At 47.6% G+C, this 16972-nt stretch overlaps 1 protein-coding gene across 2 annotated transcripts; it reads right to left on the bottom strand.

Moving 5' to 3' along the window:
- Positions 1 to 3733: 3733 nt before the first annotated feature.
- On the bottom strand, positions 3734 to 16482 carry LOC119226357 (M-phase phosphoprotein 9). 2 transcript variants are annotated; one of them, XM_037484265.2, is made up of 24 exons: positions 16381 to 16482; positions 15049 to 15320; positions 14547 to 14694; positions 13496 to 13585; positions 12955 to 13406; positions 12526 to 12676; positions 12370 to 12427; positions 11381 to 11484; positions 11176 to 11277; positions 10316 to 10770; positions 10074 to 10223; positions 9780 to 9867; positions 9463 to 9678; positions 9099 to 9146; positions 8908 to 8972; positions 7981 to 8082; positions 7691 to 7897; positions 7455 to 7603; positions 7042 to 7302; positions 6679 to 6799; positions 5975 to 6057; positions 5632 to 5801; positions 4878 to 4946; positions 3734 to 4529 (listed from the first exon to the last, which is right to left on the bottom strand). In XM_037484265.2, exons 2-24 carry the CDS (start codon positions 15282 to 15284, stop codon positions 4428 to 4430), a joined length of 3627 nt encoding a protein of 1208 aa, XP_037340162.2. In that variant the 5' UTR covers positions 15285 to 15320; positions 16381 to 16482; the 3' UTR covers positions 3734 to 4427. The 2 variants fall into 2 exon arrangements, with proteins under 2 accessions (XP_037340162.2, XP_062414907.1); XM_062558923.1 differs by having other exon boundaries at positions 15049 to 15274; positions 16381 to 16445.
- Between the last annotated feature and the right edge of the window lie 490 nt (positions 16483 to 16972).

The following is a 16972-nucleotide window of genomic DNA, read 5'->3' as shown; positions in this document are numbered from 1 at the left end:
ATCGTTTGAAGCCATTCATCTGGTGGGTTTGAACTTGATGCTCGTGATTCTTCTCCTTGTTATGCTTCACTGCTCCATGTGATATTATGGGATGTGCCGGCATGCGAGGCAGCGTGACGAGGGGAGCGACAGACGGGGAGCTCGTGGGTCTATTTGTGGCACAGTGTTCCTCTTGTGGGAGGGGGTGGGGGGGGGGGGGGGGGTTGTTGTTCATTCACATCCACGCACCCCACCACAGCGTCTCCAGCCTCCCACCACGCGGCCTGGCTGGGAGGCCGTGATCAGCGGGCTGGATTCCCTCTGTTTATCCTGCTAAAAATAGATTCCACACACTGCGATGACGTGGCATCCCGTGACACGACCCCCCCTCCTCCTCCTCCTCCTCCTCAGCTCCCCCCCCCCTACCCAGATTGTACCGGCGAGCGAGTCATGCCGCTATTGGTATGCAACGCTCGGCTCCACAGAACCCCTCTGATGCATCGCTGCAGAAAGAATCCGACGTCTCGCATGAGATGGAAAAGATGATGAAAAGAGATGGAAGGGCGGATGGATAAAAAGAGGAGGGGGGCGGGGGGGGGCACAGAGAGGAGGTAAGGGACAAGGAGCAACTGATGGAGGGGGCGGGAATCAATACCATGACTCATTCTTTCTGCGGTGGCCACTTCCTAACAGCATTCATTAAAGCAAACCTAATCATTTTGTCCGATAATCAGATCCTGTGAGGCCACACACACACACACACACACACACACACACACACACACACACACACACACACACACACACACACACACACACACACACACACACACACACACACACACACACACACACACAAATATCTCGACATCCGTAGGTTTGGACAGACGACCCCAATGAGGAGGACATCGTGGTTATGAGGGGAATCTTTTCACTTGGATGAACCTGATCTCGAAGCTAAGAACAAACAAACGAGCCCATGAGGAAATGACTCTACTTCTCTCTTGATTTATTCCCTCAGTAAACATTGTAAACATGAGTTTATGGTCTCAGTCTCTAGTTTCAAGTCTTCTTCAATGCAGCGTGATGTTCATTTAGTGAAATCAAAAGTCAAACAGACCATGAAGTCTCTATAAAGAGTCTCAGTCCACAAACCGATGACGTCTCTCAGGCTTCATACACATTCAGTCTGTGATTAACACGCGTGTTGCTAGGCGGCGACATGGCACTATTTGAATAAATATCAAATTAAAAAAGGGTAAACACAAACGTGGATCCGTCTTCAGTTGGATCAACATGTACATGCTTTGCTTTGTGTTGACACTCGGTTATTTTAAGTCGATTGAAACTCCTTCCAGGTTCAAGGAGATCTTCCTAGAAACCTTTGGCTTCACTGCAGCGTGTGTGGAAATAAGTTTAAAGCTGGGAGAGAATCCCACGTGCAGCAGCCGCCCCTCTTCTGTGTTTCCACCTTCAGGGTCTAAGAATAGCTCCGGCTCCGTTAGCAGTCTGTACGGGACATCTGTGGCAAGGACGGGTCAACTTTTATACTTAGAGAGAGTAAGCGGGTCAAATGAATACTAGAAAGGTATAAAAAAATATTTAAAAGTCTTTGATATGATGGAATACAAGAATCGCGTACAGTAGGTGGAGGATGCTCATCTTTAGAGCTGAAACAATTATTAATTAGTCAATTGTCAAATAAGGAACCTCAAACTATTTAGATGAGGCCCATCTTTTTATTGTCCTGTGTGTTTTGCATTTGAATAGATTCCCAATTTATACTGTTGATTAGACACAAACAGGCAATTTGAAGTCTTTGAGGGATGTTGTGACTGGGACCTTTTTTTTCCATTTTTCCAAACGATGGATCAAAAACAAACAAATGAAAAGATGAATGCCTGCTGCATTCCTGCTCATCATGACAGGCATGTGCGGTGTGTGTTTCTGCCTCTAAGCCCGTCGCTGCAGGTGATTCATCTGCTTTGCATCAATGAGGCAAAAACATCCTGTGCGTCCTGCAGAGGAACTCGATGTATGCATCTAGTTGTGAATCATCAGGAAGCATTATGTCATTACCTGATGGTGCTCGGAGGTTATTCCAGCCATGCAGCCTGGATTACAGCCAGTCTAAAGGCGTGCACACGCGGCACCGTGCACTGTTATTGGGTGTGTTACGTGCGGAGATGGTACATTTTAGGATTTCTCTGGCTGGGGCTGATATGCGAGACTCAACAGCTGCACGGGGACACACAAACACACACAAACTGATTCTCTTCAAACAACCAGAACGTCAACAATATCGATCAGCTGTTCTGGTGAAAGCAAAAAAAGCTACAATGACGAACCTCCGCAGTTCATTCAAACACTGCAACGAAATACTAATGGTGGGTCTGCGCTAACGTTTGAACGGCGGTAAACAACGAGCTCTTCCTCGGCGCCTCACCTGCGGCTGCGGGCTCCGGTGCGGGGTGTTCAGCGGGCTCTCCTCGCCGGGGCTCGATGCATCGGTTGAAGGCGCATTTTTTCTTCCGTTGCAGCTCGCACGGGATTGTGATGAAGACGAAAGCCCGATGGCAGCGGGTCGGCGATGGGTGAGTTTGTTTTTCACACCGGAGGGGGGCGGTGCGGGCCCTCCTGCTCATTCCCCGGTGGTGTTTTTGCTCCGTCAGTCCCCGCCGCCGCTCATCTCATCGCTCCGCCTCCATCACCCGAAAAAACACGTCGGTTGTATCCGGCGACGTCCGGTGTGTTGCCGGTGGCGGATGATGTATCCAGGTTACCCGTGACACCACAAGACGGGACAGCGGAGGCGGGGAAGCGCCGCCCGGCGCAGCGCCGCCTGCGGGCGTTAAAAACGCCCTTTTTTATCAAAACAGTTTAAATCCACGGTGGAAGATCTGTGCAGCAATAATAAAGAAAACTGCATTCAGGATTTCAACTAAAAATATAAAACATATATCTAAAGTAGAAAAGGAAAATTATAATATTTCTAGTTTGCTACTTTATAATTCCAAGCCACTAATTTCTTACCTTAACGTTAGATCTTTTTACTCAAGCTAAAAAGCTTGTACGTAACGTTTTGTTAATTCACATTAATAATACAACATGTAACGTTAACTTAGCAATACTTTATAGTTATGAATTCTAGCTAAACGAGTTTGTAACACATGCAACATCGCTAATTATAATCCAATTATTTAAAAGAACGTTTGTTAATGCCAAATTGTATTGCCACTTAAGTATTAGATCAAGCATTTCCGTCAACACAATAACCAAAATACTTATTTTTAGTCAACTTTAAAATCTTATTATAATTCTTATATATTTAAATTATATAGTGTGTTCATGTAGTTACTTACCAACTGCAGCTAGTTTGAGCCGTTAGCTGTGCGCTACCTAGCTAAAGCCGTTAGCTGTAAACTAGCTTTCTAGAGATTAGTCGTTAATTTACGTTAGCTGTATGCTAGCTGGTTAGGCGTGTTAGCTGGATGCTAGCTGGTTTTGTGTGTTAGCTGGATGCTAGCTGGTTTTGTGTGTTAGCTGGATGCTAGCTGGTTTTGTGTGTTAGCTGGATGCTAGCTGGTTTTGTGTGTTAGCTGGATGCTAGCTGTTAGCTAGCAGAGGATATTAGCTAACCGCAGTAGTTTAGTCTTCCCTCCTCAAAGAGCAATTTAACCGCGAAAAATACCATTCGGTGAAATTGACATACTTCCTTTGACTTTGAATGCCATAATAATGAAGACAAGAAAAGTTATTTAAAAAGCTTAATTTATTGTGCAACAATAACATTTGAGTTCCAGTGAAGTTCATGTCTGCATGGCAAAAGGAAGCAGTGCAAGAAAGTCCATGCAGGGCATCGGAGATACAACAACTGAGGAGGAGGTGTTTAGGGAAGAAGTGCTGGTTTTGATATTACAATAATCCCAGTCGCCTAATCCCGTAAATGAAAGACAGACAAAAGAGACAGACAGGTATGTAATGACAAGTAAACAAAGAAAAAGGCGATCGATTCAAGTAAACAAATATTTCCTTCAAGTCTCATACATTTGGCCCCAAAAACAATACAACAAAAGTATTTGCGAAATAAAATAAAAATACGTACAGAAACATACATTTGGCTCACAAAAAAATAGGAAAAAAAATACTTGTAATAGAAATAAACATCAAATACATACAGAAACAAAAATACGTTTGATGTAAAAAAAATGTCCATAAACATGTGATCAAAAAAGGCAGTGATGTTTCCAAAGTGGATGAATGTCTCTGCTGTAAAGGCAAGTAAAACATATCATATTCATATTCTGTGAAAAAGTAAACAACTTTAAAAATCTGTGCATTACCAAAAATATACTCCAAAAAATTGCCTGTCAGACATATAAAAAATATCCCAGAGTAATGCGTATAAAAAAGATGGCGTGGAGGAGTTGCTGTACACGTGGACGCCGTTACGTGTTGGCGGAGGAGCGGAGCACGTGGAACCTCTTCAGGGTCATGCGGATGGATCCCAGCTCACGGTTCAGTGTCTCCAGGCGGTTCTCCAAGGCCACCTGAGGAGGATCGGCCATCGGTTAGAGGTCGGGTTTAGCACATCGCACGCATACCTAGTAAAGTTGTTATTGTAACCGTGGTAACTGGTGCCTACGTCACGTGATCAGAAGATATTCAGAGAATTCAAAGGAAATCAAACAAGAGAGCTGATCAAGTGGTTAACAAAAGACTACTAATTTCTAAACTAATTTCTGCCTTTGTGATGATATGAAACAAAGAAAAGCAGCACACACGTGAGAAGCTGGAAAAACAATAACTTCAATAATTAATCTGTGGATCGTTCAGCTCCAATTACTAATCGAGCAAACATTGGGGGAAAAAAACGATAAGAAGATGATCAATGTTACCTCATCCAGGCGAGTCTGCAGAGTCACTCTGCCGCCTGCACGAGGCATCCGGCTCAGAGCTCCCTCCACCTGCACACACACGCACACACACACACACAGAGACAGACACACACACACACACACACACAGAGACACACACACACACGCACACACACAGAGACACACACACACACACACACAGAGACACACACACACACGCACACGCAGGTTAATCATTCGTTAAGAAAAATAATTATATTGATGCAACAACCGGCCCGTGACTGGACTCATCGGATTAGTCGCTGATGTCCCTTTATGACCGGAGGGGGGGGGGGGGGCTAAAAATAGAAGTAATTTAGCGGCGGTATAAAAACAAGGAGGTCTTTGTTACGTAAGGGGTCGAGGACAGTCCTCTGTTCCATCACACACTGATCCTGCTGCATGTTCGGCTTTATTATGAACATGCAGTGAACTCGTGTATTCGACTACCCCAATGACGCTGTTTTAGTTTAAATGCGCTCTTATTCAACACAAAGAAGGTTACTTTTAGGGGAAACATTTCATGTCTTATTTTATATACGTGAACAAATGACAAACATATGAATCTACTAATATCTCTTCACCGCATAAAGCAAGATTTCCTTCATTGTTCAAAATATATTAAACTTTGAACAAATTCCTGCACAAAAGATGAAGCCTTTTCTCTTCCTCTAATCCACCTGCTGGAATCTTTTCATCTGGAAAAGCACTTTGAGGCTTTTTTAGAAACCCCCACCTGCAGCTTCTCCTGCGTCAGCTCGTCAAGGAGTTTCTCGGCCTCGGCCAGCGAGGGGGGGCCGTCCCTGAGGAGCGGCGCCGAGGCGTCCCACGGGTCCTGCTGGTCGGATCCGGCCCAGACTCCCCGGTCCTCCCAGCCCAGCTGGAAGCTTTCCTCCGGCCGGGCGCCTGGAAGGACACAGACAGGGTTACAACAACACGTCATACAGCCCTAAAAGCCCAGAACACGCTAACAACACGCTACATGAGATCATCAGACACCACAGCGACGAGTTTCCACTCCTGAATTTAAATCACAGCTACATTATTAATATATATAGATCCAAACATGTGTATTTTACCGTCTGCTGAGGGGAACACGAGTCTCTTCCTGGGACTGCCGCTGTGGAACGAGTGGCGTCTCTGGTCCTGTTCTCCATCGGGGCTGCACACAGGGGCCTTTTGTTACTGATTCATATGTGGACACACAAGTCCTCCGTCTAGAACACCACGTCACTTCAGATTTACAGATGTTAAGAGAGGAGCCAACTTTCTGTTAGAAACAGGTACATAAACAGTGAAAACCGGCTTTTTGAAATGTCTGTGACTCCAGACTCTGGATTTCTGGAAAAGGGAACAGACCAGTTTATAATATTAATGGGTTTTATGACAATAGGCGAAGGAAAAGGAATGTTCAACCTTAATTCTACTTTTTGAGCGTGAATATATTTTTTATATATACACACACACACCCAGTGTGTCCACCAGGGTGTGTGTATCCATCAAGGCCAATAAACGCCTGGAGCTACTGCAGAGGCCTTTGACCCTTTCACCACTGGAGCCAGATGTTAGCGGCTCCACGCGGCTGAGCTCAGCCAACAAATGACCAGATCACCGCACAACTGTGTGACAAGTTGGCGTCTGGCCGCGTGCGTTGGAGCCATCGGGCCTCGTCACAACGGCAGCTGGAGAGAAAACAGCCAACATCTGGACCTCGTCTCCTCTGCATCCGTCCAGTAGGCGTCGACCTGCTGCTCCCCCTCTCACGGGCAGGAAGGCGGCTCACCTTTTGTGCAGGTGTTGCTCCCTCGGCATCGGGTGGCCGAAGGCGGTGGAGTAGTTCTCGGTGGGGCAGCGTTTGGGGCTGGACTTGGCAGACATGGGCATGAGTAAAGTTCCTCTCTTTGCTGGAGGGAGGAGAGAAAAGAATCAACAACCCGACGGCCATAACGAACTCAAATCAATCCATCGGGTGGGAGACACATTTCAGCGCTCGTCTTCCTCGGCTCAGTTTAATTTAATACATAATTAACGGGATTCAACGTGAGATTAAGGACAGAAGGATAAAAGCATCCACTTCTGAATGAAGAGTATTAATGAAGCCCACTTCCTGGACGTGTCAGGATGACCTTTGACCTGGAGGACGTACTGGGCGTGGTTGAGGGTTTGTTTCGATGTTCTGGAGGCAGTGACGAGGATCTGTGGCCGTCTGGAGACAAACTCCTCTGAGCTCTCAGCAGAGCCGCTGCTCTTCTCGCTGCTGCTCCTCTTCCTCCTCCTCCTCCTCCTCTCTCCGCTCTGGGCGCCGCCCCTCCGGGTTTAACCGCCTCCCAGTCCGCCTGAAGCCCGCCTCCTTCCTGAATCGCCTCTTTGTGTCTCCGCTCCGCGCTGCTCCTCTGACTGCCGACCCCTGCGAAGAGAAAGGCCAACGACGTGAGGAGGCGCCACGACGTGAGGAGGCGCCAAGATGAGAATTGGTGGATGTCCAATCGGTGCTGATTCTAGACTTCTTTCTAATGTGTGTGCATGTATGGGGGGGGGGAGGGAGGGGGAGGTTCTTACAGGGGGCCCGGCTCTCCGTGGCTCTGGTCTCCTCCAGCTGTATGAGGGCCCTCATCATAGGGGTCAGAGAGCAGGTTCCCTCCCTGCGGGCCGCCTCCCGCGGGCTCTGCTGAGGCAGCGCTTGCTCACACTCCGGGGGAGACGCACACCTGTGGGACGCAACGTCGGTTAAACCCCCTCAAACCCCCAACCCCCCCCAAGTGATCCTGAAAACATGCAGAACGATCAGAACGTACCTCCAGCTCCCCCCAGCTGAGGAGGAGTCCACAGAGCTCCTGGGTCCTGATGACTGGTCGTTTGATAAATACGGAGACTTCTTGTGGACACTGGAGGGGGTAGTTTGGGGGAGGGGCGATTTGTCGGAGGGGGACTTCCTGCGGGGGACGTCCGTCTGGGCGGTGCTTTTACCCGGAGACCTCAGCAGGTCAGGATGGTGGAGGAGACTGCAGTCAAGAGGACATTTAAAGTCACACACACATCTACCTACTGTAGATGAGACATAGCATGAGTACATGGAGGTGCTCACCCGGCCCCAGATGGCTGTGTGCTGCTGTGAGAAGAATAACGAGCCCTCGCCTGGTTCTCGTGCTCCAGCTGCTTCACCTGAGACTCCAGTTTGGAGATTACTCTGAGGGGGGGGGGGGGTAGTAGAGAATATGGTCACAAGACTTAAGACACACTTTCTGTCGCTTCAATGAGCTTAGCCACGCCCCCAGAGGATGTGATTGGTTTAGAGAAATACAAAGTCATCTAGTCCCCGTTTTCCTGTTCCCTCTTTTTAAAGAGGCCACTTCCAGGTCTCTGAACCTCTCGTGGCACTTTCAGGTCATTAGTTTCAGTGCTAAAGCACCACACACACACACACACACACACACACACACACACACTCCACTGGATCGACCTGACGTGCTTCGTCGAGGCCTGAATTTGCAGGCGGAGCTGAAACAGCTAAATGGAAGGTCGCTGAGTGGCGGCGTGATCAGGGCTCTATTGATTACTCTCCATCCCCTCCATGCAGCTCACACACACCATGTGACCATGTGACAGGCTGCAGCTCTGTGGTCTTTACGCAGTGGTTCCTCTCAGGTGTTGAGAACCTGCGTCCAGATTTTTTTTTTTTAAATAAACCTTGTGTGTTGCTTTTGGCTGAATATTGTAGTAATATTATATTATAATATTATAATTATATTATATTATAATAAAGTGTGACATTCTGTAAAAACACCTCTTTCCTGCTGAGCGATACCTGAGACAATCAAAACTCCACAGCAGCAAGTTTTCCACAATAATAATAATATTTTGTTGAGGCAGCTGCGAGTATAAAGAAAACTATTTATTCTATTAGAAGTGCTTTAGTGGGACCACAGAAAAAGTACACAAGTTGCATAACTTTCACAACTTGATATTTACTATAATAAGTTTGTTGGAGCTAAATTCAAATGGACCCGCTCACCTCTTCAGGTCTGATATTTGATCGGTGGCATCGACGAGCTTGTTCTCTGTGGACACCAAGTTGTTCTGTGGATACACAAAGATGAAGGAAGGCAACAGGTTTAAAGTGACGAACAAACCACTAAACATGTATGTATGTATGTATGTATATATAGACAGATCTATCTATAGATAAGGATAGAGATCCATTACCTTCAGTCCCTCGTGCTCCTTCCCCAGCGAGTCGTATTGTCCGAGCAGCTGAGCAAACGAGACACCAGAGATCCTCCGTTATAACGAACATCAGTGCTGATTAAAGTGAGTGTTTTTCTGAATGGAGTCTGGTGGAGGAGGCAGGTTTGTCTGACCTCAATAACTTCTAATTAACTGTTATATAATATAGAAAATGTTCTCAGATGTCTGGTTGGTGCATCCTTGAATGGAATAAACTGACACGGCGCCAGATGACAAAATACATCCTCAACATATAGAAGAACAAGTGACTTTAAGGTATTAATAAATAAAATGAGATAGAGCTTTCGAGGTCAGAGGTCGCACGACGTCATCTCAGACTCACATCCTGCAGCATCTTGTACTCCCTCTCCCTCCTCGCCTCCCCCTCTGCGGCCTCCCTGCAGCTTTTCTGCAGCGCCTCCTCCAGCTGCCGCGCGCGGGCCTTCAGGCGCGCGACCGAGGCGTCCTTCTCTTTGCCCGAGCGCCTGCCGTCTTCAAGCCGCTGCTGCAAGGTCTTCACGGCGGCGCCCGCCACGGCGTAGCGCTCCGGCCAGGCTGCCTAACGGGGGGGAAGCCACGTCAGGGAGTGAAGTCCAGGCTCCAGCGAGAGTGCTTCAGAGAATTGACGCTGGGGATAAAAGATCAAATAAAACCACCTACCAGTTTTTTCTCCAACAGGCCGTTGGATGCCTGCAGGTGTCGGATGCGTCCGGTGGCCTCAGCCAGGGCTTCCTCCAGATGTTTGCACCTGTGCACCAACAGGAATCACAAATACACAGAGATAGGAAACCGAATGAAACTGAGCGGTGTGTGTATGCGGGGACTCTAAACTTATGAATACATAGAAGAAGAAGAAGCAGGAAGAAGATTGGTTTGTTCCAGGGAAGATATCGTTAGAAATAATGTCGTAAACAGGAGAACACAGAAGCTTCTGGAGAAAGCCATGAGGATCACCTCTCTGCGAGGGCCTGGTTGCTCTCCTCCAGGTCCCGGGGCAGATCTCGAAGGTTCAGCTTGTCTCGCAGCACTTGAATCTCGGACTCGTAATACGCTTTCAGATCGGCCACGTGTCGGGAGTGCTTCTCTCTCAGGTTCTGCCTCAGTCTGTAAACGTGTTGAAGAAAGGAGCTGAATCAACAACAATCGGAAACTGGACATCAGGCGCAGTGAATCATCAGTGGAACCTGCGTCCTCACAGAGAAAGGACGACCGGGTCCTCCAGAGAAGCAGCTCTCTCCGCGTGTGGCCCCCCTGCAGAGGCCGGACGGGGCTTCACGGTGCTGGTGTGGGTGTTGCTGCCCTCCTCCTCCTCGCTGGTTAAGGGGGCGGCGGCTCCGCGTTGCTGGCTGGCGGCGAGGGGGCGGCGCCGGCTCTCGCCGTGGAGGGTGAAGGGGGGGGCGCGGGCCGCGTTCCCCCACAGCTTTTGCCCGTCGGAAGGGGAAGGTCCGGCGGCTGAAGCGCTGGAGGCGTCGGAGATGCAGTCCGTGTCTCCCGGGTTGGGGCTGCTCTCCACCGTGCTGTCGGGGGTCCCCGCTCTCGGGGAGTGGGGGGGCTGAGCGGCAAACGAGGGGCTGCTGAAGTGAGAGGGTGACGTGAAGCCAGAGGTTCGATCCGACTGCCGCTGGTTCGCTGCCGGGTCCAAAGTCAACACCTAATAAAAGGAACTGCAGCATCATTCACTGGATGAACATCATGCTGCATTGAAGAAGACTTGAAACTAGAGACTGAGACCATAAACTCATGTTTACAATGTTTACTGAGGGAATAAATCAAGAGAGAAGTAGAGTCATTTCCTCATAGACGTCTATGGGAGCAGAGGAGTCGCCCCCTGCTGGTCACTACACAGAAGTAGAGTCATTTCCTCATAGACGTCTATGGGAGCAGAGGAGTCGCCCCCTGCTGGTCACTACACAGAAGTAGAGTCATTTCCTCATAGACGTTGATGGCTTCTAAGCTCTGACGTCACTCTTCAGAAGTGGAGGTCGCCGCCTGTTTTTTTCACAAAGACTGAGGACAAAGCGGTCACTAATGCTACTAATAAAAAAGAGCGACGTACCCGTGGAGACGAAGGACCGGAGGTGACGGAGTCTTCCCACTCGGCTCTTTGTTTGTTCTTGTAGATTTCTCTGAGAGACGGACGAGCCTCCTGAGACGGACTCTGCGACCCAGAGAGGAGACCTTTAGGAGGAGAGGCCCCTCAAAGGCAACACGTAACGTCTTGCATGTTTGTTTTTATGTTTGTCGGACAGACGGTGACTCACGAGACTCAAGGACGCCTCCTGCAGGAGGAGGTAAGCGCCGCTGTCGAAGCTGTCCGGCAGCGGGTGGTACAGCTCACTCTCGGTCAGACGCCAGTACGTGAGGCCTGCGACAGAGCGGAGTCATTTTAATCCATTTTATTCTCTTCTGGATGAAAGTAAGAAAAATAATCCACAGCATAATGTGACTGAATTCAAAAGCAGCTACATTTGAAGATATGGGGGAACTTTGTTAATGTTTTAAATGGAAAATGTGGGATTAATTCCTTTTATTTGACAAGTGCTGTGATTCCTTCCCTCTGCTTGATGGGGCAGAAACGCTCCCTTGGTCCTAACGTTGTGAAGTTCTTTTCACTGCAGTCGCAGATGTGTGAAGGTTGGATACGGACACAAAGTGATGAGGGAGGAGCGAGAGACGCCCTGAAGACAGAGTTCGGGTTTTGCTTTTCTCTTCCTTTGTTCATGCGTATAAAATAGAGGATTTATGTAAAATAAGCTGAAATGGCTCGAGCACCCTGCTGTTTGGCCTATTGCAGATAAAAAAAACTCATTACAAATCTCATTGATTTCTTAATATAGTCCATTTGAAAAGATCGGTTTGGTGATGATATATTTTTCTTTTAAATGCAATAGTGATGAGATCAAAACCGTATCAGCTTGAAAGTAATATCCATCTCGCAGAGCCTGATATCTATTTTTCCTCTGAGCCATACACACAAAAAGATTTAAAGATATACCATTTCTGTCGGAACTAAAGTGTCAGAGAAAGGAAGAATGTCAAAAATTCTGACACACAATATAAACTTCATAATGATTTAATGTGACACCTAAAGTTAATGAAAAGTAATGTTTTAGGAAATGAAAAAGTGGACATTTTGTTCTTCATAACCTCTTCGCTGAGACAACGGCGCCACCTTACTGTCACCTGTGGCAGACGTTTACTCTATTAGCCACGCGGTGTCTTAGCGACGAGGAGTCTCTGCATAACTCACCCGAGGCCTCCGACGTCAGGCTGTCGCTCCTCCTCAGGCAGAAGGAGCCGCGCGGCACCTGGAACCCGGTGAGAGACGAGTGGATTAGAACCAGAGGGAACATTCACAACCCATTTCTCCCATATGGACTCAATCTGTGAGCAGCCGGAGTGCTACCTGGTCGGGGAGGTCCGTTGGTTTGTGGGATTCTCGGGGGCCGAGTGGCTGCTCCTCGTACTCGTGGCTCTGGGATGAAGCCGGCGCCGCTCTGCTCCTCTTGGGCTTGAGCTTCTGCCTCTGGGCCCAGGAGGTCAGCAGCTGGCTGGTGCTGCCAACAGAAGAGGAGGTTATGGTCCTGGATAAAGAGTGCTAACGAGGGTTAAGGTGTCATAGCGGGGGCTACGGGGTGCTAAAGGGGGCGAAAGCGTGCGGCTCCTTCAGCTTAGAATCAGTGGCAAAAATCACCTGAATCTTGTTCTTGTTGATTTCTTTTCAATTTAAGAAGGTCTTTTTACATTTTGTTGCAAACAAGTTCCCTGCATCAACTTAAAAAAAGGTGATGAAACTTGTTCCCTTAAAGTGTGAGAGCGTCTTTAATAAACTCACCCAGAGGTTTTCTGCTGGTAGTCCAACGGGTCACTTAGTAAATCCTGCTGGCCCCTAATCCCATTTGTCCCTGTGTCTTCTTGGAGGTTGGGGGACCAGTGACGCTTGTCCCTCCTCTCACAACCCTCCTCGTGGTTCCCCGGGGACCCGGAGGGCTCTGGACCCGTCTCCCAGGCCGACAGAGTCCCGTAGCCGCTGCTGAGCCCCGTGGCGGCCCGCTCCTCCGCCTGGTCTCGGCTCTTGGGTCTCTGGGGCGGAGGATGGGGGGGGCTCAAAGCGATCAGGCTCTCAAAGTCCCCTGGTGTACCTTTGGGGACCCTGAGGGGGAAGATGTAGTCCTTTGTGCCGGTGGTGGTTTTGGTGAGCGAGGCGGGGGAGAACTCGGCGTGCGGCTGGACGCTGGCCGGGCGGTTCTGGAGCTGAACCAGGGCCTTAATTTCATCCTGAATCAACTGGACAAAGTAAAACACAGCATTGTTGAACCGGATAAACACGGTTAGCATCGTTGGACACTTGTATCGCCGTGACGATACAGCCTCACCTGTATTTGGCACTGGTACTGCTCCTGCTGAGCGACTATCTGATCTTGGTATTGCTTCTCAACCAGCTGAAACAGGTGCAGCCATCGGCCCTGTCGTTAAAAAGAAATAAATAGTGTGATTAGTCCCAGCAAGACGTCAACCTGCAGGAAACCAGCCGGGGACATTTGTCCTCTTGTTTCGTACTGCTGTGGCAGACTGGAAAGACAACAGATGGTGATCCTAAATTAAAGTGGGAGCTACCTAATGAGCCCGTAGATCCACACACACACACACACACACACACACACGTTAATGAGAGAAATGAACAATAATGACGCATTCATAGATTCTCAATGAGGGAGAATGAGGAGGTGGCATCGGGTATATATAAAACTTATCAACAATGATTATTTAAAGCACAGTGTTGTGAAGGTGTTGTGTTGCAGTGACACAATGTGCTGCATTGTCTTTGTGTGAAGTTCTTCATCAGCCCGTCGGCCACGTGGGCCCACCAGGACCAACATGTATGAACGTATGCAGACACGCAGTGCGGCAGAATCAGAACCGTGTGCGTGGCCTACATCCGCCCTGCCACACGTATACATGGCACAGAAATACGCTTCATCCCTGGGAGGCTGAGCATCTCATCTGGATCTCTGAGGGGAAGTGTGTGTGACGCAGACAACAAGAAGCCCTTACATGTTTGGTCATGCAATAACAGACCAAAGATTTCTATTCATTATCGGATGTGTATGTCAAATAAAAGGCAGCGAGTCCAATGAGGAGGAGGGAAATGTCTTTGTTGATGGAGCGCATCAGTTTCTAGTTTTCTGCCTTTTCGGTCATTTCCTGTTTCTGACTAGATCACCTGCAGCGGGTTGCTGTGTTGATTGTGTGTTTGTGTTTTTGAATGTCTTACTGTCAGAGGTGATCTGCACCATAAATCAAAGTGGCAGCTCAGATACGAGGCCACAGCCGCTACCCCCAACTTTCAACATCATCAGCGGGAATCTCACACTCTCATATTGTACATTAACTATTGGCTTTCAGGCTTTAGTGGTATTTTCCCACCTCACAATCCTTCCACATCTCAGGGTCGGTCTCCCCGCTGCTCTGGATCTCCTGCACCAAAGCCCTCAGGGTCTCGAGGGAGCTCGGGTTGATGAATGGGAGGCTCTTCCCTTGTTCAAATGCTTCATTTGTGCTCAGACACAGACTCCTGCGAGAAAAGCAGCTATAATGAATTCACATACTGTAACAAAGGGTTTTAATATATGTGTAGCAATCAGCTAAATACATCCAGACCAGGACGTAGATGCACAGCAGCCTGGATGTAAAATGAAATTAAACAATGACCAAATTAAAGCATAAAAAGTTTTTAATCCTTATACATTTTCTGTGGAGTTCAAGCGAAATCAGGGACAACAATGGTCTTCCATGGGACAAAGATTCATATTCTTAGAATTTAATTTAGCACATAAGACGAGAGGACATGTATATGGGCCTCTAACAGAAGGAGGGTCTACCAGAGACCCTTTGCACAGAAACGCTAACGTGTCTACGGCTGCTGCACCTGATGGTGTTGCATGCTGGTGTGATATCCATGGGCCTGCTCTCCACTGGGCCTCCTGCTGGCTGGGAGGTTGCGTGTCTCTCCTCTGAGACAGCCAGTCCTGAGGCTGATGTCCCCTCAGAGGACACCAAAGAGGTCTCGCTCTCCTTACCCCCGTCTCCATCAGGACTGGCATGGCCATGGCTTAGGGCCCCCGAGCTGGACACATCCTCAGAGATACTGTCATCTGTGGACATGTTTATGGGCCCATGCAGAGGAGGTCAGTCTGACAGCTGGAAACCAAGAGAGGGGGAGAGTGTGGGGGAGGGGGGTGGGGGGGGCAGTCAGACATGTAATGAGGACGTATTGGCCAACGCTGACAAATTAGTGCATATGCACTTACTTAATTGCACTTCCTCCATTCTCCACCCATTCATACTGCATTACTCCCTTATAGAGTATTCATATACTATGGTCTATGCACTAAATACATTTATAACATATACTCAGGATTATACCTGTGGGTATTTATTCTGTATAGATAGTAGTAGTCACTTTCTGCACTTACACTTATTTATACAGATCATGTAGTGTTAAATGCACTAAACATCTAGTATTCTACATTTTATTCATACTGTATGGAAGGTCTGTACCTCTGATTCACTCTGCACATCAATGGGTTTTGCATGTCTGGTTAAATTCTAAATTCTTATATTGTTATCTCACAACCACTGTGCATTGAAAATAAAGATGAATCTCATCTAAACTAGATTAACGAATTAATCAAAGCAATATTTAAAAAAAAAAAAAAGACACAATTATTACAGATTAAATTAAACCAGTCCATGTCACATTTATAGATGATATCTGCTGTCAACAATCACCAGTTAACAAAACATAAACAGCCATATTCAAGCTAATCGCTGATCCTAATTAACCACAATGAACACCATCCACAGGGCGCAGACACACACACACACACACACAAATAACGTTAGCTTTGAACATTTACAAAAACACCAGCTACATTAGCTGCTTTAGCTCCGCTGTCAGACAGCCAGTTAAAGTTGGCTGTCAACTCTACGGGAGGGCTGGGTCGGTTGGGCTCGCTAACGTACTAGCTAGCTAGCTTGCTTACCTACAACTGACAAGCAGTCGGTTAGCTAACGTTAGCCAGCTAGCTTCCCCCAGCTAGCTAACGTTAAGTTGACCTGAGTTTGTTTATTACAGGTTTGTAAGCGCAGCGCAGGCGAGCTGGACAGCGCGCGCGACCTGACGACACGCAATAAACCGAAATGTAACCGCTGTTTTTGAGGAGCACATCGCAGGTACGTAGAACAATAGTTAACGTACCCGTTGACTCGTATCTTCGTTTCATCCATATTTCTGTCGGCTAGCGGGTTGCTGGTTGGCTGCTGCACTGCAGTGAACTGTGGCTGCTGTACCGCTCGCAGCGCGGCGTCGCCATTGGTCAAACTCTAGTCAAAAATACTTGCTGTGATTGGTCGTCACCTTCACAGTGTGTTTCTATTGGCTGTTACGGGGGAAAGGGGGCGGGCACATCTGTCAGAACATAACTTATAGAAGAATAACCAGTAGACAGTTTACATTGTTATTTTTTAACGTATTATTTATGAACATCCTATAGTATAGTATATTACTAGCGTTGCATTGTACAGATTCAAGTGTCCTAGTTTTTAATGTGATTAATGTATCTATTTCTTATATTATATATTCACACTTTTTAAACTTTGTTATGTAAAGCATCCTGAGTTGCTTGTGTATGAAACGTGCAGCGTTTTTGTTCACATAACGACGCACACGATAAAATAGAACAGCAAATGAAAGGTTTTTTCAATTAATTCATTGTTGGAGTTATTTTATCAGTCATATGCATATTTTCTGGTTTAAAATGGTCTCAAATTTGACAGTTAATACACGCAAC

This window comes from Pungitius pungitius, chromosome 18, assembly GCF_949316345.1.
Source record: "Pungitius pungitius chromosome 18, fPunPun2.1, whole genome shotgun sequence".
Classification (NCBI taxonomy): domain Eukaryota; kingdom Metazoa; phylum Chordata; class Actinopteri; order Perciformes; family Gasterosteidae; genus Pungitius; species Pungitius pungitius.
This window is presented reverse-complemented; position numbering and strand designations above follow the sequence as displayed.